Raw genomic sequence first — 23793 nt, forward strand, 5'->3', positions numbered from 1 at the left:
CCCTGTGGCTCTGTTCTCAGTGCCCGACTGGCTCGCTCTGGAGCTGTTGGCAGTCAGCAGCCCCACCCCCCAGTGAGAAGCCCAGTCACTCAAAGCACAGCTTGCAGGCTTTGTAGAGAACCACATCCCTGAGCAAGAGAAGCTCTTCAGCCAGGGGCCTCTGGCATTTGGACACTGAGCCCAGAACTTGCAGGGGATGGCCGAGACTCAGTAGGAATTCTGTCCCCCAGCATTTGGTGTCCCCAAAGTCATGGAGCCCCTGTAGAAGTGTGCTAGAGGAGGCCAGTGTCCAGGGTCGGGGAAAGGTTCTAGATGAGGGATTCTTGCATTGGTAAAGCACTCCCACCCACACCTGGACAGGAAGGTGAGCAGGAAAGGTTTGGATGGGTGGGGCTTGTAGGTGGATTCCATGAGATACAAGCGCCTCCAGCCCCCTCACTCAAGCAAACCCAGGGAGGAACCCATCCCGTGAAGAGTGACACTGGACCAACCAGAGGGAGGAAGGAACGTGACTCTGTGGACGGCAGGTGACTGCCATGGCTGCCCCCCACCTCTGCCCACCCCAGGCGTGAAGGAGGCACCATCCTCTGCTACTCAGAAACGAAACACCGACCCACCTTCACAGGCCACCTCCAAACTCTCTGCTTGCCTACTGCCTGGGGTCCGGTTGGCGGGGCCTCGGGGCCTGCTGGCTCTTCCTTGCTGCCCTCTTTCACCAACTGGACAGCGCACTCTCCACCCCCAGCCCCATTTGTAGGGGGTGAAGCAAAGCCTCAGGGACAGGCAGGGACCGGAAGTCAAATGTTGACCAGGGGGTTAATGTCAAACGTCCACGGGGGAACGGACGATGGCCTCGTTGCCCAGCTCAGCTGCTGTCTGCGTGGTGATGGGGGTCGTGGGTGGGGGGATGGACCAGGTAATCGGGGAAGGTTTTCTACAGAGCGCTTGGGAAACCCATCCTCTCCAGGAAGTCCGCACTCAATGGCACATCTTGTGCTCGTCTTTGCTTTAAAGTTGTTGACGTATTGCAGATATCCTGGGGAAGGAGTGTCGAGGGGTGCTCAAAGCGCTTTATTCCTCCTGAAAAGCAGGCCCAGGGGGATTTGGGTACAGAAACACCTGGCCAGCAACCTCATTACAACAAGGATGCTGAGAAGGGGGATTGAAGGTGACGTTAAAGGGTTTAGACAAATATTTAAAAATGGAATCACATCGTGTTTTTAAAAGCTATACCTAGAAATTCCCACGGTATTAAAAAAAAAATCAGAGGGTCTATTTTGCTTTATTCATTGCATTAGCCAAGAATGAATAGGTTACAAGAATGAATAGGTTACAAGAATGTTCCGGAAGGGGGGCATTGATGAATTGAAAACGTCTAAGGGCTGTTTTGTGTTCTTTGCAACAATATCCCATGAGCAGATGTGGAGGGGAACCCTGTCCTTGGGGGGGAGGCTGGGGAGCTCTTCCTTTCCTGGGCATGGGCACCGGCATCTGGCGGTCCACCCTTCCTTGCCCCAGGGGCCGGGGTCTCTGTCTGGACTCAGTGGATACCTTGCTTCGGCCAGTTTAGCTCCTTGGCATACGCCCCTTTGCAGCTTCTGATCTCATAATCGTGCTCCAGACACTTGTTCAGGCCCGGCACCCCGGATCTCCAGCCGATGAAGCCCTGGGTCGTCTTTGGGACTGGAGGGGATGGGAGCACCTGGAATAGAAAGGCAGGGGGTTGAGTCGCCTTGGGCCACAGCAACACGAGGCGTGTCCACGGAGGCAACAGGATCGGTACGCCTGGTGTGGAAAAGACAGAAAGAACCACGGTACTGGCCCCCAAATAGACACATAGGTCAATGGAACAGAACAGAGAGCCCAGAAATGGACCCGCACTTCTATGGGTACTTAATCCATGACAAAGGAGGCAGAATATACAGTGGGGAAAAGGCAGCCTCCTTGATAAATGGTGCTGGGAAAACGGGACAGCAACGTGCAAAAGAAGCGAACTGGTCTACTTCTCACACCATGCACAAAACTAAACTCAAATGGATTAAAGACTTAAAGGTAGGACCTGAAACCATAAAACTTCTAGAAGAAAACACAGGCAGCACACTCTTTGACATTGGTCTTAGCAATATTTGTTTGGATATGTCTCCTCAGGCAAGGGAAAAATAAACAAATGGGACTACATCAAACGCAAAGGCACCTTCTGCACAGAGAAGGAAAGTACCAACAGAACAAAAAGGCCGCCTACCGAATGGGGGAAGATATTTGCAAACGTATGTGATAAAGGGTTAATATCCAAGATATGCAAAGAACTCATACAACCCGGCATCAAAAAAAAAACAAACAACCTGATTAAAAAATGGGCAGAGGACCCGAATAGACATTTTTCCAAAGAAGATATACAGGTAGTTGACAGTCACATTAAAAGATGCTCACTGTCACTAATCATCACACCTGTCAGAGTCACCATCGTCAAAAAGACAACAAATGACAAGTGCTGGCAAGGATGTGGAGAAAAGCGACCCTCCTGCACTGTTGGTGGGAATGGAAATTCGTGCAGCCACTGTGGAGAACAGGATGGAGGTTTGTCAAAAAATTAAAAACAGAACTATCATACTCTCCAGGAATTCCACCCCTGGGGACTTACCTGAAGTAAATGAAAACACGAATTTGAAAAGATACGTGCAACTCTATGTTCATTGAACCAGTATTTACAATAGCCAAGATGAGGAAGCAACCGAAGTGCCCATCAACAGATGACTGGATATAGATGTGGTCTCTATATACAATGGAATATTACTCAGCCATAAAAATGAATGAAATCTTCCCCTTTGTGACAACATAGATGGGCACTTAAAAGTGAAATGAGTCAGACAGAGAAAGACAAATACTGCATGATTTTACTTACACGTGGAGTCTAAAAAACAAAACAAATGGACAAAAATAAACAGAAGAGTCATGGAAACAGAGAACAAACAGATGGTTGCCAAAGGGGTGGTGGAGGAGGAGAGGAATGGGTGAGGGAGAGTAAAAGGGACAAACTTGCAGATGCAAAATAAATGAGTCACAGGGATGAAATGTGAAGTGTGGGGAACATAGTCAGTAATTATGCAATAGCTTTGTATGGTGACAGATCGTAACGAGACTTACGGTGATCATTTTGAAATGTTTAGAAATATTGAATCACTGTGTTGTATAATAAGGACGAACAAGTGTTGTGGGTCAATTGGACTTCAAAAACAAAGAAACTCGTAGAAAAAGAGGTCAGATTTGCGGTTACCAGAGGTGGGGGTGGGGGAGGGGGAATTGGATGAAGGTGGTCAAAAGGTACAGACTTCCAGTTATAAGACAAACAAGTGCTAGGGATGTAACGTACGACAGGATAAATATTATGAGCACTGCTCTACGTTATATATGGAAGCTGTTAAGAGAGTGAATGCTAAGAATTCTCATCACAAGGAGAAAATAATTTTGTTTCTATTTCTTAAATTTGGTATCTATATGAGAAGATGGACGTTCGCTAAACTTATTGCGATAATCATTTCATGGCGTATGTAAGTCAACTCATGACGCTGCACAACTTATACTTACTTAGTACTGTATGTCAGTTATAGCTTAATAAAACTGGAAGAGAAAATTAGAAAGCAAAGACAGAAAGAAGAGCCAGGGTCCCTAAGTAAGGTGCGCTGAACGTAAGCACGCTCCAATCAGCTGGCCTCGGAGATCACATTTTCCCTGAAAGTAACGATCACCAAACATGTCTCTTTATCTTGTAGTGCTTAACACATTTAATTCACGACCCAATGAAATAATTTTTATTTGGTAAAAGAGCGAAAAAGAGAAAAAAGTAAGGTGCAGAAATATCAAATACTACAGTTCACTGTGCCCTTTATAAAATATGTGGCAACATTGTCAGATGGTATCCTGGCAGTTATAGGTTTGATTAGAAGGTTTTATGATACGTGTGTGTACACACACACACACACCCCCAAACCATAGATGCCACAGGAATGAAAAACAATTGAATTTAATTAAAAACCAGAAGGGAAATGGGATTCTATCTGAAATGAAAAAAACCCCAAAATTTTGTTTGTCAATTCCTTGAAATTTGGAAAATTTTTGGAAAATGAGGCTCAATGTTTATGCAGGCTTCTCCCTTCCATTTGGTATAATCTTCTGTTCTGCTCTTATGGGGGGATTTGAACCAAGCCAGCAGTGAGGAATATTTGTTCCAGCAGAAGAACCGAGAAGAAGAGGTTTAGTATGCTTGGGGTTACGAGTTCACACTTGGCTCAAAGGATCTTTGAGTGAGGCGGTGGCCGGAGGGGACGGTCCTGGTAGATGAAGCCCCTTAACATATATTCTTGCTGAGGTATTAAAATTAATCTCTTGAGAGGCCCCATGCTGGGAGGGTCATGAACAAATGCCAACGAGGCCAGAATTTCCTCCAGCGAGCCAGTTCTCTACGATGCTGGGACCTCAGGGACACACGGGACCAGCCTTCAAGTCCATCTCCAACTGGTAAGAGAAATGCAGTCAGAACCCACCCTGGGATGCCACACTTCACCCACCAGATGAAGAGATGAAAACACCACCGTGAACGAGCTTATGGGAGAATCTGTTGTTAATTCTCTGTGAAGGGCAATCTTACCGTCATCTGCGAAAAATGAAAATGCAAACGCTCTTTGACCTGACAATCCATCCCTAGGCATTTATCCTAAGACATCCTAATACCTGCACACGCACATACCAAGGCCCTGTTTGTCATAGCCAATGCCTGGACACAGCCTACGTGTCCATCCACGGGGACCCGTTCAGCCACAGCCCCTCCGCACCGCGGAAAACTACGCAGCAGTTTGAAAGAATGCGGTCGCTCTCTATATTCTCAGATGGAACGACTCTGAAGACAAACTGCTAAGAGAAAAAAAGATGCATAAAGGATGTAAAATATGGTATAATTTCTGTACTAAGGAAAAAGGGCTAGAACCCTCCACATCCACTTGGATAGGCATATTGCATCAGGGGAAGGGTGCAGAGACGGGGGGCAACAGCTCTCAGGACTCGGGGGACGGAAGGAGGCTTTTCACGGCATTGCCCTTTGGGGTGTAGGATGCCTGTTAAACCATAAATGTATTTTTTTTTTTTTTGCGGTACGCGGGCCTCTCACTGCTGTGGCCTCCGGACAGGCTCCGGACGCGCAGGCTCAGCGGCCATGGCTCACGGGCCCAGCCGCTCCGCGGCACGTGGGATCTTCCCGGACTCGGGCACGAACCCGCATCCCCTGCATCGGCAGGCGGACCCCCAACCACCGCGCCACCAGGGAAGCCCCATAAATGTATTTTTAAGGGTCTGTCCACCTGAAGAGGGGATGGGAAGGAGGAAGACGGGAACCATTTCTTCGGCGAGGAAGGAAGCTCAGAGGGAAACAAGCCAAGTGCCTTTCTCTGCTGGATCATGAGACTGACCCTCCACTCCTTCCCCCGTCCACTGCACCCCGCCCCCCCCCCCCCAGGCTCTGACAGGGGTGTGGCTTCCACACCTGGCCTTCTAAGCAGAGGCTCACACAGGGAGAAATCATGTTCCGTTTTGTTCTGGTCCCAGGACAGTTCCTCTCTTCTCCCCCCGCCAGAAGGTTGTGCTGTTCTGATCTCTAGGGGGGAACGCCTTCTTCGAAAAGATGATGATTCTGGTGGCAGCTGCCACCCAGCCTGAGCAGGCACGGGAGCCATTTGTCAGGATGGCAGAGGGAGGGGCCCAGCTTCCCCAGGGGCAAGGCACTTATGGGGACCGCTCGTGGCCAGGAGAGACAGCAGGGTCCCTCGGGGGCCCCTGTGTCCTCTTCCGGGGTGGAGGTGGGGGTAGGGAGGGGGCAGAATTAAAACCCAGCAGTGGAGAAATAGCAGAGCCTCTACTTGCCCCTCTTGCCCTGTCCGCTGGCCAGCCCTAGCGTTCCAGTCGGAGTTTGTGCGGGCAGAGCGGGTTCCCCACGTGTGTGGTTCATTTGAACAACCACTGCATTTCTGGGCACGTCTCCCAATAAACTTACGGACCGGGAGCAAAACACTGTGTCTACAAGGGTGCTCCTTGCAAACTGGGTACAACCTAGACATCCAGAGATAGGGGAAGGGTATACAAATCATGGTCGACCCATACAATGGAGAAAAATGCAGTCATTAACGTAATAATGATTTGGAGTGCTGTAATTAACTGCATGGAAAGATATATAGGGTATATTGTTAAGTGAAAAAAGGTTCCAAAGCAGCCTGTGGAGTTTGATTTTTAAATAAATATATATATATATATATGTATGTGTGTGTATGTGTGTGTCTTTATTGAAGGAGCAGTCAAAAAATAACATTTAAGAGTATGGCTTTGGAATCAGACCCACTTGACCTTGGGAAAGTTATTCAGCCTTTGTCAGCTTCAGTTTCCTCATCTGCCAAATGGGTTTGATGGCAATTATAGCCACTTTCCAGGGATGTTGTGGAAATAAGATAACCATGTAAAGCACTCAGTATGGGGAGCAACTAAAGGACAGTAATAAAATAAGAGCTAGGGCTTCCCTGGTGGCGCAGTGGTTGGGAGTCCTGCCGATGCAGGGGACACGGGTTCGTGCCCCGGTCCGGGAAGATCCCACGTGCCGCGGAGCGGCTGGGCCCGTGAGCCATGGCCGCTGAGTCTGCGCGTCCGGAGCCTGTGCTACGCAACTGGAGAGGCCACAACAGTGAGAGGCCTGCGTACCGCAAAAAAAAAAAAAAAAAAAGAGCGATCTCTTAAAAAGGCAATTCTCAACACGCCGTGGTCCTGCTTCTCATTGCAAATCGGGTTCAAATCCCAACTCCTTCCTCTGTCCTCTGAGGTCCCGCCCGTGTAGGGACCAGTAACCCGCTGTGTCTCCCATGTGTGCGCTTGGAAAGGGCTGGAAACCCGCCTCCCCGCAGGCCAGGCGCCGCTGTGTTCTTACCTGTGCAGGTGGGTGGGCCCACCAGGAGCAACACAGGAGAAACACCATCTCCGGTGGGGTTGATTTCTTACTTAGGAAAGCAAGTACTTAAAAGGACTTTGCGAACCTTGATGTATTTCTCCACTGGGGTCACTGGCCGGATGCGGAAGCGCTCGGGAAGCTCGATTTTGGGCTTTGGGGTGGCAGGCTCTTCTTCACACTCGATCAGCTGAAACACAATCCCCAGGGATGGGGCCCCGCAGGCTGAGACCTTGGAAGCTTCCCCTCACTGCCCCCCCAGGACAAGGCACTTTACAGGTAAGGTGGTGCTCAGATCACAGTTAGAAAGGGGTGGAGTGGGGACTGGCCAACAGGCCAGCTCAGCCCCAGGCCCTTGCAGACTGCCTGGTTACAGCCCGGCTGAGTGATTTGAGAACACATCACAGGTTATGGACTTAGACTAAAGCATGGCAGCAAGGTTCAGGACCAACCTGTAAACTATGAGGAGAGCCTCCATCCCCCCTTTTCATTTTTAAAGCAATTTTGAACCCTTCAAAAACCCAATTTAATTACACATAAGGAATATTAATATAGACTCTTTTATGCATATTATATTAATAAGGACTCGTTTTATGCATAAAATTTCAAATTGTGCAACTCTCTAAGTATTAAAAATACTCATTAAGAATGGCATAATTTCAGCGCTAGTGGGACGGGGTGAATTACAAAGGGGCTTTACGCTGCCTAGAATCACGCACATTTTGAATTATGCGGCATTTGTGCGATTCTGCCTCCCTCCAGAGAAATGTGGTTTCCTCATTTTGTGTCCTGGAGATCACGTGGAAGGTTGCAAACCACTGGCCACAATCCCAGTGAAGCTCACACAAGCATTCTGCGAGCCTGTTGGCGTCTTATAAATCCAAGCCACTATTCTAGACTCAGAGATTTCATTAAAGCGTCTGGATTTCTGGACTCTTTTTTTTTTTTTTTTGCGGTACGTGGGCCTCTCACTGCTGTGGCCTCTCCCGTTGCGGAGCACAGGCTCTGGACGCACAGGCTCAGCGGCCATGGCTCACGGGCTCAGCCGCTCCGCGGCACGTGGGATCCTCCCGGACCGGGGCACGAACCCGTGTCCCCTGCATCGGCAGGCGGACTCTCAACCACTGCGCCACCGGGGAAGACCTGGACTCTCTTGAACAGTCAGAAAATACAGCCAGTCTGCTTGCCTGGTAGCCCTCAGCTGGGCTGATGGTGGCTGCCTCTGGATGGGGTCAGTGGTCTCTTTGCTGGTGTCCCCATCACTCCCTATTAATTATGCCTGGTCCTTTTCCTCGTTCCTGTTTCCTATCTGGTGTAGGAAATACCAAGAGTATTTTCCTATTAATCATGCTGATATTCACTTGGCCTCTCCTCTCTTTCCATCTGGACATCACAGTCACTCAGTGAGGCAGTGAGGACCGTCACCCCATTTTACAGGTGGGAATTCCAAGGCCAAGTGACCCTGGAATCAGCCAGACCAGCATCTCCCCTTGGTGCCTCTCTTTCTGAACTGTGTAACTTTGCACTTCTTTGAGCTCAAATTCCTCATTTGGAAAATGGACATCAAAGGGCACCCCCCTCCGCACAGGGGTTGTCGTGTGGGTTCAATGAGCTGGTTCAGATGAAGCACCTAGAACGTGCCTGGCACATAGTAAGTACTCAATAAATTTGTGAATGGGAGGAAACTTCAGATGTCAGCCGTCTTCGCCTACAACATGCTCTTTAATTTATTCTTGCAAATTATACACTTCATAACCATTTATTCTTGGAAATGATTGATTCTATAACCTCCAAGCTCATCAAATTTACATTTACCTCCTCGAGGGGGGTCGTTAAAAATCCCCAGTTCGGGGCCCAGTTTTGCCGTGCCTCGTTTTCAGCCTTCAGGCGGTACTTCCTGAAAAAGAAAGCTCTTAAATGCCAGACAACATTGGAAAAGGGTTAAAGAAGCAAACCCTAAGGTGCAATGGGGAGAATTTTACATTCTTCAATGCATCTGGACTGAAGGATGATTCCGTGTCAGGGAGGAAGCAGGAGTCCCTGTCGCTGGGGACTTCCCACTAATGTAAGGAAGACACATGTCTAAGAACCAGAGATGCTGGTTGAGTGGTACATTGGGGAGCAGACAGAACCGGGGCTGACTCTGCCCGAGGGGTCATCTAGGAATGGAATCCTTGTTTTGGGGGCCCCTGGACCTATAGTAATGGGGGAGTGTTAAATCATTATGGAGGTACATATAAAGTTCCTTTGTTTTCAGAGCAAGGACCAGGCCAGAGTGAGCAAGTCCCTGGGATGCAAAATTTAAGGAGGTGCCCACTCTCAGGTTCCTGCAAGCACAGAGCCAGCACCTGCATGACCTTGAGATGGAGTCCCCCCCTTAACTATTGCACTCCAGATGTCTCACTCATCCCACCCTAATCCTGGCCCTGCTTTTGCTCGAATATAATTTATACATAACTACCCAGGAGCTGAACTGAATTGCAGTTGAAGAGCAGGGTGTGTTGCATTTTGCAAAAATCTGATTAAACATTTATTCATTTTGATTTTCAAGTTTCTTTTCCTATTTTGGAATCAGTATCTGCACCCCAAGCCCCCTCTGATGTCTCAGCAGCTTCAGAGGCCCCGGCCAAGCTCTTTCCCTGGGCACAGTTTCAGAGGCCCCGGCCAAGCTCTTTCCCTGGGCACTGAGCATCTAGAGCAGAGTCTATTTCCAAGGGAGCTGTAACATGAGACAAAAATATGAGCCATATATGTAATTTAAAATTTTCTAGAGCCACATTTTAAAAAAAGTAAAAATAAACAGGTAAACTTAATTTTGGTATCACTTTTTAGGGGCATGAAGTTTTCGAAATCTAGTATTTTACATTTACAGCTCATCCCAATTTGGAATAATCACGTTTCACGTGTTCAAATTTGGACATGGAACAGAACAGTCTAAGGGCTTCATTGGGCTCTGTTCACAGAGGAGGGGCCATCTGATTTGGGTCTTGAAGGATGAGTAGGAGTTTGTTTGGTGGGGGCAGAGAGAAAAGGGCATTCTAGGCAGAGGGAACAGACCCTGCTAATACCCTGCTAGGTTATATTTCCTATAGTGGGTACTTGGATAAAAATAAAGGTTTAAAGAATAATAATAGCATGTATTTATTGCAAATAATACTGGCTTTCCATTTTCAAAAGTGATATAAAGTTTCCTATAAAAATAAGTTCACTAAGTGAAACAAAGCTAATTTAAAGAAAAATATGAAGTGACTATTACAGGGTTTTCAAGGAAATGGTAAAAGTCATAGAGATGACAATAGGATAACTGAAGTTTAAGAGGTGAGCCATGATGGTTTGTTGTTGCTAATATTTACTTACTTGCATCTAAATTAGTAACTTCCCATACCCGTTAAAACTTCAAAGAGATGGGATACTATTTAGCAATGGGATAGAATGCCAAATAAAAACATCCATTACAGATGTCTGCTGAACATAAATCTTTTAGAAAATGGATCTATTCTTTAAATTAAAACTTCTTGTTCAAAAACCAGGACAAGCAAGAGAGAATGTGAAGTGCTCTCATTCGAACTGAACAAACATTAAGATTTTTTAAACATTTGGTAAATATTAAAAGTAAGCACACATCAGTCGTATCTCAGCAAGCAAAGCTTTGCAGCGGGCTGTAAAGGCAGATGCAAAATCTTTCACGCCTTTGTGGTGTGCCTAAGACAAGAGAAAGAAAGGCTCTTTCGTCCCTTTCCGCAAGGCCCCCGACCACCTCCAGGGCACGCTCTTCGCGCCCAGAGGTCGATCACCTCCAGGACTTGGTGGGGAAACTGAGGCCGCCAGGTTGAACACTTCAGGTGGGAACGGCCCAGCCCACTGGGTTACCGGTTCCCGGGCGTTACCAGATCTCGTCCTGGGCCACGAGGTTCATGCGCTCGGCCGCGGCCCTGCTGATGGGCTTCTGCGCCATGGGGCCTGGGGTCTTGGAGGGCCCGGCACCCTCGGTCATTGGGCTCAGCGTCTCACGTCGCCTAGGAGACGGGTTGCCGAGCAACGCAGCACGCGGAGGCGGAGGCGGCGCAGCACCTGGCGAGGTTGTGGCCGCCTGGCTCCGCGGCTTCCGTGCGCCCACTGCCAGTCTCAGTCCGCAGCTGCGCTCTTCGCCCGCCTCCCTGCCCACCTGCCGGCTCGCGGGTGCAGCAGCCCTTCTCTGCGGAAAACCTTGGGGAAACCTCAAGACCTTACATTCCCTCCTCCCTTTGAAATTTAGACCTGCAAGTATACAGGCCAAGTGGACCAACCCTAAGCGTACCGAGCTTAGTGGATTCCACAGACCCCTGTAGGGGTCACAGAGACCCCTGTAGCCACCGCCTGGGTTACGAAATAGGTCACTCGACGCCCCGCCCCCAGCCGCCGTCGACTTTTCTCGGCAGAGATTTGCTTCATCACAATTTGAACTTTGTGTAAAGTGGAATCATCCTGGCGTCGTTTTTGCCTGGCTTCCTTGGTCCAGTGTTACGTCTGAGAGGTTCATCCGTGTCGCTGCGAGTAGCCGGGGTGTGTTCACTTCGAGGTGGGCGTCACTGGGGCCGAGTTTTGGGGCCTCCATGAAAGTGCTGCTGTGAGTTTCAGCGCACATGGCTTTTGGAGAACATATGCATGCATTTCTTTGGCATCCACTCTTTATAACCATCTCCAAATGCAATTCAAAGGTGATATTGCCTCCAGACCCTACACCCCACACTCTTGTCTTTCATGCCCATCAACACCAATCCCCCATCATTGGGATGCTCAATGGGTATTTGTTGACTGACTCAGCGACGACCCCCCCCCCACCCCGACTTCCATCACACCACATTGTCATAGGCCTGGGACTGGAAAATGTGTCTAAGAAAAAGAATGTGCATCCTCTCCGTAGGGCAGGGGAAGGTTCTACATGAGAGCCACGAGACGCACAGGCGTCCAGAGCCTCACGGCACCGAGAGAAGGAGGCAGCAAGCTTCCGCTGACCTACAGGTCATCTCTGGATGATCAGCAAGACCCTCGGAGAGGACGTGGGTGCTTTCATCTCCTCACTGGGTATCGGCTATTCTCCCCGGTGGGCCTCCCTGACTCCCTATTCCTGACCTCCTCCCTTACCCACAGATTTGTGCTTTTATGGGGATGTTTTGAGGATGTGTTTTCCCCTTTGATGACGTTCCCCACACCCTAGGTGTGTGATGCTCTTCCTGGCTGCTGGAAATGCTGGGTGGAGGCCCAGGGTCGGGGTGGTCCCTACTGCTGCCTCAGATGAAATAGTGAGGGGGCAGGCAGGGGCTGGAATCAGAGCTGCGGGGATTCATCAGGGTGGTGTGTAGCACGCTGTGGCCAGGGCTGAGCAAGCCAGCCCGCCAGGCTGGGTCTCCAGCTGGGCCTGGGATTTTCTTCCTGGCCCTTTCTCTGAGGTTGCCATTCCTACAACAGGAGGGAGGGTATCCTGGGAAGGATCGTGAACAGTAGATGGCTAGGAAGAGAAGAGGACCCATTATCACGTAGTGGCGCAAAGTCTGCTTCTCTCTTGGGAAGCTTCTAAGATGATTCTGTTAAAATGATGAACAAAGAATAAATTCGTTTACTGAAAGTCTGTATGCCAGACGCCAAGGGTTCATTCATTCTACAAATGTTTGCTGAGCACCTCCTGTGTGCCTGGGGATCCAGGAGGGAATGCGACCGGCAAAGTCATTGCCCTCCTGGGGCTGACTTGTCTGGAGGGAAGACACAGAATGAAGCAAGTGAAGACAGATAAACAAATGCACCATAACCCCAGGGAGAGACGCATGCTGTCAAGGAAGTTACATCAGGGAAGCAGGCTGGAGGTGCTAGAGTCGAGTGAAGGGGTACGGAAGGGACGATCCTAAGTGGGTGGCCAGGAAAGGCCTCTCTGAGGAGGGGACGCCTGAGCACAGAGCTAGAGAGGGAGGGACCCATGCAAAGGCGTCAGAAGAGTTTTCCATGGAGGAGGGAAGTGCAGGGCAAAGGTCCTGAGGTAGAACAAGCCCGGGCTGTCTGAAGACCAATAAGGAGGCCAGTATAGCTGGAGAGCTCCCTGCAAAGTGTGGCTGGGTGCAGAAATGAGAAAGCAAGCAGAACTTCTCCCAGGAGTTCAGTTAAGCAGGGACACGGATGTGGATGCAGCTTCATATATAAAATAACAGTAGGATGAGAGCACCCCAGATGAGGCAGAAAAGTGCAGAGGAGGTGATGAGTGAGTGGGGTTTTGAAGGTTGAATAAGAGTTTGCCAGTCTTGCCCATTCTCCTCAGAAATATCTGCACAAGGCACCCTGGGGGATGGGTCCAGGTTGAGAAATTGGTAGAGAATTATGGTTAAGTGCGCAGGCTTTGGGATCGGATGTGGGCTCAAGTTCTGGCTCTGCTGTGTACCATCTCAGAGACCGTGGGCAAGCTGGTTAACCTCTCTGAGCCCCAGTTTCCTCATCTGTAAAATGAGCTTGTAGGGATCTTAGCAGGCTGTGAGGAGCAAATGTAAAGGGCTCCACACGGTGCCTGGAAGGCTGGCGCTCACCAATAACGGCGAGTGTTACCCAAGGAATAGCATCTTGGTAGCCTTGGCTTGGGAGGGGTCCTTGGCCCAAGACACAAAGACACAAAGGTTTGGGGGACAGTGTAGGCGGGCGGAAATGGGGCTTTGGTTGGAACTGGGGTTGACTTCTTGAGGATGTCAGTTTTGAATAAGAGGCTGTGTATGGCTGGTGGGCTGGCCTGGAAGGCGAGATTCCTTCTTTCCTGAGAAGTGAGAGAGGAACCCGAGCTACGCTGGCCTGGGGTTCTCCCCGGGCCCCACCCTCATGGTGCAGCGTTCACCAGGTCCTGGCTGGACGCTTCCCTCAGCCTCTAACTTCATGGAGATTCACAAACTTCGTGGAGGAAGGGTTCACTCGTGACCGGGTCACAGAAGGGAAAGCTGCCTCAAACAATAGGTGGAAGAGAAAGGATTTGAACCAAACCCCAAAGCCACGCCCTGCATCTTACCATAGACTCCTGTCTTAGAGGACCGCTCTTCCTTCCCAGGGGCAGGACCCTCCGGAAGGTGCAGAGTTAACATAGCCTGGCTTTCCTCTCTCTCGACCAGTGAGGAGGCCCTCTTCTCTCTGGATGATTTCCGAGAGGCTGAAGCTTAGCTGTGAGGGTCGAAGCTGCTCAGCAAGTGACAGCTGGGGAAGGAGCCCCGACCTGGTCTTCCTGAGGTGATGTCTGTGGAAGGCAGGGTTTCTCCTTGGAGCAACACTTGCTGTGCCTCCAGGCAGCCGAAGCTGAGAGGGGATTGAGATCACACAGGGACCCCAGACACCAGCTCCCCGGACCTCCCTGAAGGCTCCTTCCTGACCGATGGGCTCGGGACTTGCATCTAAGTATGAAGGGAGCCTGGACTCACTGTCCTGTCCGAGTGCGTATTATCAATCCTTAATTAGCATAACCACCGGAACCTTCTATCAGTAGGGTTGCAAGATTTAGCATATAGAAATACAGGACGTAAGTTTGAATTTCATGGAGCATACCCATACTGTACTATATGCTAAGAAATTATGTATTTATTAGAAATAGCTCAGCATCCGTAGCTTACATGACCACCCTACCCTCAGGGAGTTTCTTCACCAGTGTACCTACCATGCTCAGCAAATGAATACATTTGCCTTATATGAAATTCTCTTGACTTTTTACTTCTGGTGGTCTGTGTTTCTTTGCTTTATACATATCCTCCTTCTTTCCTGGTTCTGTGGGTCGAACCCTCCTCCCTATATTCGAAACAAGAAATTCATGGACCTCTGACAGACACAAGTTATTCACCTAATGCTGTTAGTTTATTTTATTTGGGAAAAGTGTTTTGCAGCATATATATATATATTTTTTAATTTATTGATTTACGGTTGTGTTGGGTCTCCGTGTGTGCTGTGTGCGGGCTTCTCTCCTTGCGGTGGCTTCTCTTGTTGCAGGACATGGGCTCTAGGCGCGCGGGCTTCAGTAGTTGTGGCACGCGGTCTCAGTAGTTGTGGCTCATGGGCTCTAGAGCACAGGCTCAGTAGTTGTGGCACACGGGCTTAGTTGTTCCGCTGTGTGTGGGATCTTCCGGGACCGGGGCTCGAACCCGTGTTCCCTGCATTGGCAGGCAGATTCTTAACCACTGCGCCACCAGGGAAGTCCCTGCAGCGTAGATTTCAAACAGGAAGTTTGAAGGGAGAGCTGAGGGAGAAGAAGGCTGCACTTGTTGATTATCCCTGGGAAATGGAGACAATATTTACAGCTTGCAGAGGGTTTGCCACGTTCCTGTATATTAATATTTTTGGCCCTCTCAGCATTCTGGGGCCGTTGATTTCTCATTTTGTATTTTTTTCGTCTTGCTGTTGCTTTTTGAAACGTTCCAACAACTGGAGCCAACTGCTTCTTTTTAGTTTTTAAGCTTAAACAGTTTTCCTTTTTATTGTATGATTTTTTTTTTTTTTTAAACCGAAGAAGGCTTTGTGTGGGGAGAGGTCCCCGCCAGCCAGTGTGCCTCTTTCTCAGCACGGGTGATTATTACCTCGACTGCACAACAAAGACGCGGAGGCTTGAACTGAAGGTCCTAATCTGCAGGGAATGTACTTCATGGCTTAACCGAGCTTCAGCTTGGGGAGCTGGGAAGTTCCAGCCTTCACAAACACATTATGCTCTCTTTAGTGCCAGCAGAAAGAACTCTTCTCTTACTTCGCACATAAGCTACACTCCACACCCCTAAGGTAACAATGAACACATTCCCTGGGTCTTGTTGTGGAGGAAAAAAGCTGAGTTCCGTTCCGTGCTGCCACCCCTCCTCCCCTCAGCACCCTAGAATTCTCTCTCCTGAGCCTGTTCAACATTTGGCATAATTATCAATTATTGCTCCAATTAGAGACCCCGCACCGGGGCGGGGGTACAGTACGTCCTGCTCTTTCACTCTCCCCTGCCTCTCTTGTCCCAGCTCTTAGGATGTGAGAAAAGCCCAACCCCTGTGTGAAAAGGAAAGTGAGTTTGAATGCAAGGAAAAAGAACCGACTTTGATTTCCAAGTGTGAACGTGGTTGGAGGATCTGGGTCATTCAGGTTGGTGAGTGCCCAGGACACCCCTTCCTGTGGCTGTTAGGATTGGAAGCAGAAGGTGTCTGTACATCCGCAACGAAGCGCTTGAGAAGGGTGCTAGTGAGAGACGCAGATGCTCTGAGGACAGGGGCGTCATCTCTGAAGGGCGTCGACATAGCTTTAAGTCACGAAGACTGAACTTGAATGGCAATGTAAGTGCAGTGGTTATCTATTACCCCAGAGATATTTTATGGAGCCGGACTGGCCACGTGGAGGGCCCTGCTCCCAGAGAGGACCCGCTGCCCCGGGTTCTGCCGACAGAGGGTCAGACAGAGGGTTTTGACGGGAAAGTGGATCACTGGGGTGGGAGGTGAGGAGGGATTACGGCCCACACTCATTTACTCACCAGGGGGTACCAGGCTGAGGCTTAAGCAAGATGGCTTTCATTCATTCAACCAACAAATATTGGTAGAGTCTCTTCTATGTGCTGGGCTTTGTGCCAGGCCCAGGGAACCCAGCAGGGACAAGATAGGTCTAGTTCCAACCTCAGGAAGCTTCCAGTCCGATAAACAAATAAACCAGGAGAGTTTCGGCTGGGGACGAGTGTTATGAAAACGTATAAAGCATGGTGTGGAGTCGGGGTTCTCTAGCGGGTGGTCAAGGAAGGTGGCATTTGAGCAGGGACCCATGCGAAGCACGGAGGCCACCCCCGGAAAGAGTTGAGGCTGTCCATGGGGACTGGGTCCAGCAGGCCTTGCGGGTTGGGGTGGGGAGTTGGGACTTTATTCCGAGTTCATTGGGAGGTCCTTAGTGCATTTGGGTAGCTCCGTCCAACACACAGGCCTTCCTGTAGGAATGATGGTCATTCTTACTTTGCAGAGGCAGACACAGAATCAGAGAAGTTAAGCCACTTGTCCGTGGTCACACAGCAGTAAAGGTAGGAAGCCAAGATACAGATGCACCTCACCAACAACGTGGCAGATTGCAAGGAGAAAGATCACCTGGAATACCTGTTCAGGCCTCTTAGATGGTTAGCAGTCAGGAATACATCGTTTCCCATGTGACGGTTTGCACAGTCTTAATGCCTATAAAGGAAGGCAATAGCGTTGCGTGTTTCTACGTCCGCCCCCCTGCCACCCCTTACGCCTCACCCCTACAACCTGGGCCCGAGTGAAAGGCCCTCCGGTTGAGTACCTGCTGTGCCATTGTTAAGGACCTACCACGTGCCAAGCTCCCGCTGTGGTGGTTAGGGTCTAAGTGTCACTCCTCCTTCTAGACCCGCCACCAGCCAGGGCCCAGCACACAGTAGGCCTTCAACAGATTCTTATTTGGTTGCGTGAAGGCTGTTCTGACCGTTCTGTGGCTACAAGCCTCACCCAGGGTGTGAAACTGCAACACGAGAGGCTGAGAAACGTGTCAAGGTAGGACCCACTGGGACTCCGCACATTTGATCTAAGAGGCAGGTCGGTTTTGTGCACTGATCTCTTTCTGCGTTCTTCACACTGGTGTCTGGGGAGACATCTCGTGGCAGTTCCTATTGCTCAAGCTTAGGTAACTTCACATAAAATGGATTTCAAATGAGAGCTTGGAGGCTCTATGAAATCCGGAAGGCTAAGTTGGGAAGAGCTATTATTTCAGAGATTTGCTTCTGCTGTGATTATTGAGGGGCTACGTGCGTGCCAGGTCTTTCACAGCCGGTTAATAGGAATAGCAGCTGCGGTGGCTCCCGGCTCCTGCCCGTCTGTCTAATCATCGAAGAGGCTTAAAAGGGAGCACTCAGATGGGAATCTGGGGAGACCATCCGGCACATAGCCGAGGGGGCCGCTGTCCGCAATCAGCCTCACTGCCCTTCAGTTCTTCCTCTGTGATTGAGGGGTGGGGAGAGAGAGAGAGAGAAAGCAAGAACAGGGGAGGAGACAGCCACGATGGAGTTCCTTAAGTTTTCGTGGTCCTCTGAGGCTGTACCTTGTGGAGGTGAGCTCCTAGGCTCCAAGATATGGGACTCTCCCAGACCCATCAGGGAGGGTGCCGGTCCCCCTGGATGAGAGAGAGCTTGGAGCCTCCAAGAAGAAATGGAAGCCCACTTCTGGAGACCCCTAAAGCCCAACTGACAAGGGCAAGACCCCTACACGCCCTGTAATCAGCTCGGACTTTGTCCTAGATTTTGCTCTGGGGAGGGCGCACTGTGCCCTATTTTGTTTTGGTTGCTCTGGTCTGGAGAATGGACTGTATAGCAGACTGGAGGCCAGGGGGCCAGTCTGGAGGTTGGTAGGGATGCCTAGGCAAGTGGTGATGAGGCCTGGGCCCAGAGAGGTGGCATCTGGGGTGGGGAGAAAGACTTAGATGTGCGGGGATAGGGAGAAATTAGGAGGACGTATTAGCCAGGACTCTTACTTGAAAGTGTTATTTAGCTCCTGTATTTGAAGACTTCGGAAGCTTCAGGTAACGCTGTATCCAGGAGTTAGAGCAAGGCCATCGGGACCTGGTCTCCTCCACCCCTGGGCTCTGCACACCTCCCTGCTGGCTCATCTCCGGCAGGCTCTTCAGGCAGTGGCCACCAGCAGCTCCAGGCTCCCGATGGATGGAGGCTCCTCCTTTCCCCATGCCTCCTACACCAGTCTCAGCATTCTCTCTGACTGGACTGTCAGAGGTGTGTGCCCGTCTCTGACAGGATCACCATGGCCAGCAAACAGAATGAGCTGATTAATGGGCTGGGGCCACGTGTCCACTCCAGCACCTGGAGAAGTGGTCAAGGTGCGAGCAGGCAATTCTGACAAGTGTCCCTGCACAGGGTGTGGAGGCCCAGTGGGCATGGGGAAGAAGTGGACGTCACAGGTGACTTTGAGCACCACACTGAGGTGTAACCAGGGGCTGGGGCTGGGTGCCATGAACTGAGCCCGCTGACAAGGGGATAGGGGAGTGGCAAAGACGGCAGTGACATGTGGACCAAATTAAACGAAAATAACCCTCTGGCTCTGCCCGACTTGAGTGTTCCCGATTTACAGATTCATGACGATCGGCCTTCGTTTGTCTGTAACTCAGCTGTCATTTCCACTTTATCTCTCAGTTAAGATCTTGTCACCCTGCAATGTGTTTAGTGTTCCTCGATCAGGGGAAAAGGACGAACCAGTGCAATTTTGCTTTTTATCTCCAGGGACAATCGGCTTATCACCCTGACAATAATCAGGATAGGTTTTATAGGAAAACCATTTTTCTTTGGTTCAATACAGAAAACATTTTGCTGGTGAGTACATTGTGGGGGGACTGTTGGAGTCTGGGTTCAGGGCACCTTTGGGTGCATTAGGGCAGCTCCAGCCATGGGGTTAAACTGTGAGGCTCCCTCCGTACCCAGCCTGGGGCTCTCCAACCCACCTCTGGCCCTTTGCTGGGTCTTCTCCCATCCACACCCTCCTTGCCCTTTAAGACTGACCGTGAGTCCTTTGGGATCATAACATCCCCCATTCGTTCTTGAGGGTCCTGTGCTTGTGGCTGGTCCCTGTCTCTCAGTGACCGTGCGCCCAGGCTCCCCTCTCTTGGCTGTGGTTAAAAATTGGTGAAAGTCATGGGCTCGAAGGACCCTTGGGTTCTGCTGTGCCTGGACTCCGGTCCCTAATAATAACACAGGCGCCCCAGGTAGGAGCCCTTTCACTGAGCCAGACAGGGGATCCGTATCTCCCGCATGACCTGGTGGAGTCAAGGGCTGTGTGCGGTCACAGATGCCACTTACCCACGGATGAGCATAGTTGCCCCTCAAATACCACTGGTGACACTGCCGTTGATGATGTGATTTTGTGGAACAACTCTTGTCTGTATCTGAATGCAGCAGTTTTATTCCTGGTGAATTTAAAGTCAAATAAACCTGTGCAAAGAGGACTGTATTGACATGTGTGAAATGGCTTTGCGTTTCTATGAAAAACAGAGGGCTGCTCCCGGCTTAGATCATTATAAGGGAGATTTTCATGAATGAACCTCCGTGAATATGCAGCAGGGGGATCCCAAGTCGTTGGAGGTGGGGATCTTTCTTGGTGGTGCCCCCTGTCCTGTGTAGTTTTCTTAGCACACCACGTGGCCCCGTCACTGTGATAACCCCAAATACTCCTCCCCTCCCTGGCATTTCGTGTTGTTGTTTTTTTTTCTCCCTCGCATTTCTAACATGTTCCCTAGACCCTGTCGAGAACCCCTGAAACTTATGTTCAAAACTCACAGCATTCCCAGGGCAGATGTTCCCGTTTCCATTTTGTAGCCCTTGAGCTCAGACCGGGGACCCTGCAAGTGAGTAGGCGGCTCCCTCTGTGTGTTAGAGGTGCTCGCAGGCTGGGCCGATTTCAGAAGCTTGTGAGATTTGATAGTAAGAATAAGCATTTCCGAGCCCCAGTACGCGCATTTATTCATTTCTTTATCAGACACTTATTGACACCCTACATAGGTAAATGAGCCCCAGCTCTGCTCTCAAAAGGCAATTATCCTGCAAGGTGGTGTACTGGGTTGAATAGTGTCCCCCCAGAATTCATGTTCCCCTAGAAGCTGTGAATGTGACCTTCTTTGGAAGTAGGATCTTTGTACATGTAATTAGTTAAGATGAGGTCATACTGGACTGGGGAGCCCCAAGTCGGTAACTGGTGTCTTTATTAGAGGCCATATGACACGCACAGACACACACAGGGGGAAGATAGGCCATGTGGAGACAGAGGCAGAGATTGGAGTGATGCAGCTACAAGCCAAGGACACCAAGGAAGCAGGCAGCCACCAGAGGCTGGAAGAGGCAAGCAAGCATCCTTCCCTCGAGCCTCTGGAGGGAACATGGCCCTACTGACACCTTGGTTTTGGACTTCCAGCCTCCAGAACGGTGAGAGAATACGTTTCTGTTGTTTTGAGCCCCCGAGTGTGTGGTCATTTGTTAATGCAGCCCCAGGAAATGAATACAGGGGACATACACGGGTCTCAGCAACCACTGTGCAGGCTGCTGACGGCTTGGATGGGAGACAACACAGATCCATGGGCCTCTAATCCACATTTATAAATCCGGGAGAGCTTCCTTGGAGGAACCTGAGTAGGACAAGGAAAATGCCCAGCATAAGTGGGGCTCTGAGCAGAATGTGATCCAGTACATTGGACCCTGGGGAGAGGGGCTGTCTTTGCGCGTGGACTGTCAGGCATCCTCAGTGAACTGGAACCATCCTGGCCCAACACACCCTGACCCCATCTCTAGCCACCGTCACCCCACCCTCCCTGTCCCCCAGGTGACGAGGGTGCAATGTAGAGGGAGGTGTGAGATGTGGCTGGATGGCTCCTGGGCTCAGTCCCCAGTCTCACAGACCTGGGTGCACACCACAGCCCTGCCAACCTCTCGCTGTGAGCTCTCAGGACAACCCTCCAGCCTCTTGGAGCCTCTGTCACCTCCGTAACATGGGTAAGAGAGTGGTACCCACCTTACGGGCTCAGTGGGGAGTTAGCAATTTGGTGCATGGACAGCCTTGGGAAAGACATCCACCTGTGTCATCTGAGGGTTGTAGCATCTTCCCGGAGCAGGGGGCCACACCCCCATGAAAGCTCCTTGTGCACGTGACCCGTACGGGGTATACTCTATCATTATAATGGGCTTTCCCTGAAGGTACAAAAATTGGGCTCTAGAAGGCAGAAGGATGGAGAGCTGAGTGTAGCAGAAAAGAGTTTAGGAAGAAACACGTAACTCTTGCAGAGGGGAGCTCACACAGAATGCTGAGATTTCAGGCTGCTTTGAGGATCTTCCCTGAGATGTCTGCCTGAAATGTTAATACTCCCAGGTACCTGCCCGGCCTGGTACAGAAAACATCTCAAATTACCCTGGGCTCTGTTGTGTAATTCTTTTTACTTGTAAAATGGCTACATATTAGCTCTCTTTAGATCTTCTCCAGGAAACAGGGATTTCGGGAAAATTTCTGGGAAAGACTGGGAAAAAAAAAAACCCAGAACATTGACTTTTTCTTTAAATAACTAGAAATTTTAATCAACGCAGCCCAAGCTAAAGAAGAGCTAAGTGACCTTCATCTGGGGTTGTCAGTGTTTAGCAGGCACTTACTATGTGCCGGTGTTATGCACGTGTAACGCTATCTTGAATTTCTGCATTCATCCTGCAAGCTAGGTATTATTATCGCATTATGCAGATAAGGAAACTGAGGCTCAGAGTGGCTGTACCACCAGCCCAGGTCAGCTAACTGTTACTGAGTCCAAGCTTGTACTGCTCACTGCATGACAGGCCAATAAATTGAGAGATGAGGAATAAATTGTCGGGGTGAGGAATTGTGACTTTATTTGGAAAGCCAGCAGACTGAAAAAATGGTAGACTGATATCCCAAAGAACCATCTTACCCCAGTTAGAATTCAGGCGTCTTTAATACTAAAAGGGGACGGGGGTTTTGTTGGTTGTTGCAATCCTCCTGGTGTCAGAATCCTTTGTTATTACAGGGGACCACGCGGGTCAGGTCGCGATGTTCCTGCAAACCTCAAAGACAAATGTCATCCTCCGTTCTGCGGCTTTTTATCTCAATATGAATGGAAAAGTGTTCTACCCTTAAGGGTCAGAGCCTTGAGAAGGGGCTGTCCTGGATATTTCAGGCTAGAGGCAACATTCTTAACTTGTAGCAAAAGCAGTAGAAGACAAAGGTTAAAGTAAAAGAAACAGATCCCATATGGAGTCAGGTTTGTTCTTCCCCATTACATAACCACCGTATGTAATGAAATCTAAAATGCCTTTGATCATGAGACACCCTGGTATTTCATGCGCCACAGACACGTAAATGGTCAAATTTGCTGCCGAGAACTTGGCCGAGAAGAAGCTGAGCGCACTAGGGCCCCGAGCTCTTGCTGTCGCTTGGGTGGTGTGCTTTGGCCGGCAGTGGCTGCGCGGGGTGCAGCTCAGAAAAAGCCCAGGCAGAAGGATTCTGTCCTTGTCACGCTCTACCCGTGGACAGGGATGGCGGCCAGGGAATCTCTGACAGCTACGGGAGGCCTGGCTGGACCAGACAGCCTCTGGAGCCTCACAGCTGAGTCATCCTGTTCTTTGCAAAGCGAACTCAGACCCGTGGGGCCAGCTCTTTGCTCCGCTCTCAGAAGAGGGAGGAATCAAACCTCCACCGCCATCTGGGTGTCAGCTTCAGTCTGCCCTTTAAGTCTGACATCCATCCAACGTAAGTTGTGTCTCAGTTTCAGAGATGTTAAAATGTGAACTAACGTGCATTTAGAATCCGCAAAACACAAGGCCTTGAACCCAGGTTGGGTGAGAACAGAGAGCGTGTCCAGCGTGAGGACCCCAGCCAGATGCAGCCCCTCCTCTGCCCTGCGCCGGGCTCTTCCTCAGGGCCACATCCCTGCATTTACACAGCGTGCTTCTGTCGCTCCCTCCCCCCTCGTGCACAGGGTGGATTTCATCTCCGTGTCTCCACGAGGGGCTAGTGTTGACTGTGAGTTGCAAGGTCTTAGCGGCAGGGGCGTGGAGACAGGAGACAAAATTTCCCTGCCAGAGGTTTGCTGAAGCACTGGACACGCGGGGAATTGGGCCACACGGCGAGAGGGGGCCGTCCTCCTGGCTGCCGGGGGGTCAGGTGTTCTCAGATGACTGATGACACAGCAGTCCCCTAGAATCTCAGCTTTTGAACCAGAAAAGTGCCAGAAATCCACCCTGGAAGCCTTAAATGCTCCTGACGCCATGGTTTGTCCTGTTTAGTTCAGTTTGTGCAGAAATTCACTCAACAGAAGTTTACAAG

General features: G+C 50.2%; 1 protein-coding gene across 1 annotated transcript; it reads right to left on the reverse strand.

Annotated features, from left to right (window-relative positions):
• Positions 1 to 1275: 1275 nt before the first annotated feature.
• C15H20orf85 (chromosome 15 C20orf85 homolog) lies at positions 1276 to 10979 on the reverse strand. Its single transcript, XM_032606724.1, has 4 exons — positions 10864 to 10979; positions 8792 to 8873; positions 7065 to 7166; positions 1276 to 1702 (listed from the first exon to the last, which is right to left on the reverse strand). Exons 1-4 carry the CDS (start codon positions 10968 to 10970, stop codon positions 1541 to 1543), a joined length of 453 nt encoding a protein of 150 aa, XP_032462615.1. The 5' UTR covers positions 10971 to 10979; the 3' UTR covers positions 1276 to 1540.
• Positions 10980 to 23793: the final 12814 nt, after the last annotated feature.

Source organism: Phocoena sinus, chromosome 15 (genome assembly GCF_008692025.1).
Source record: "Phocoena sinus isolate mPhoSin1 chromosome 15, mPhoSin1.pri, whole genome shotgun sequence".
Lineage (NCBI taxonomy): Eukaryota > Metazoa > Chordata > Mammalia > Artiodactyla > Phocoenidae > Phocoena > Phocoena sinus.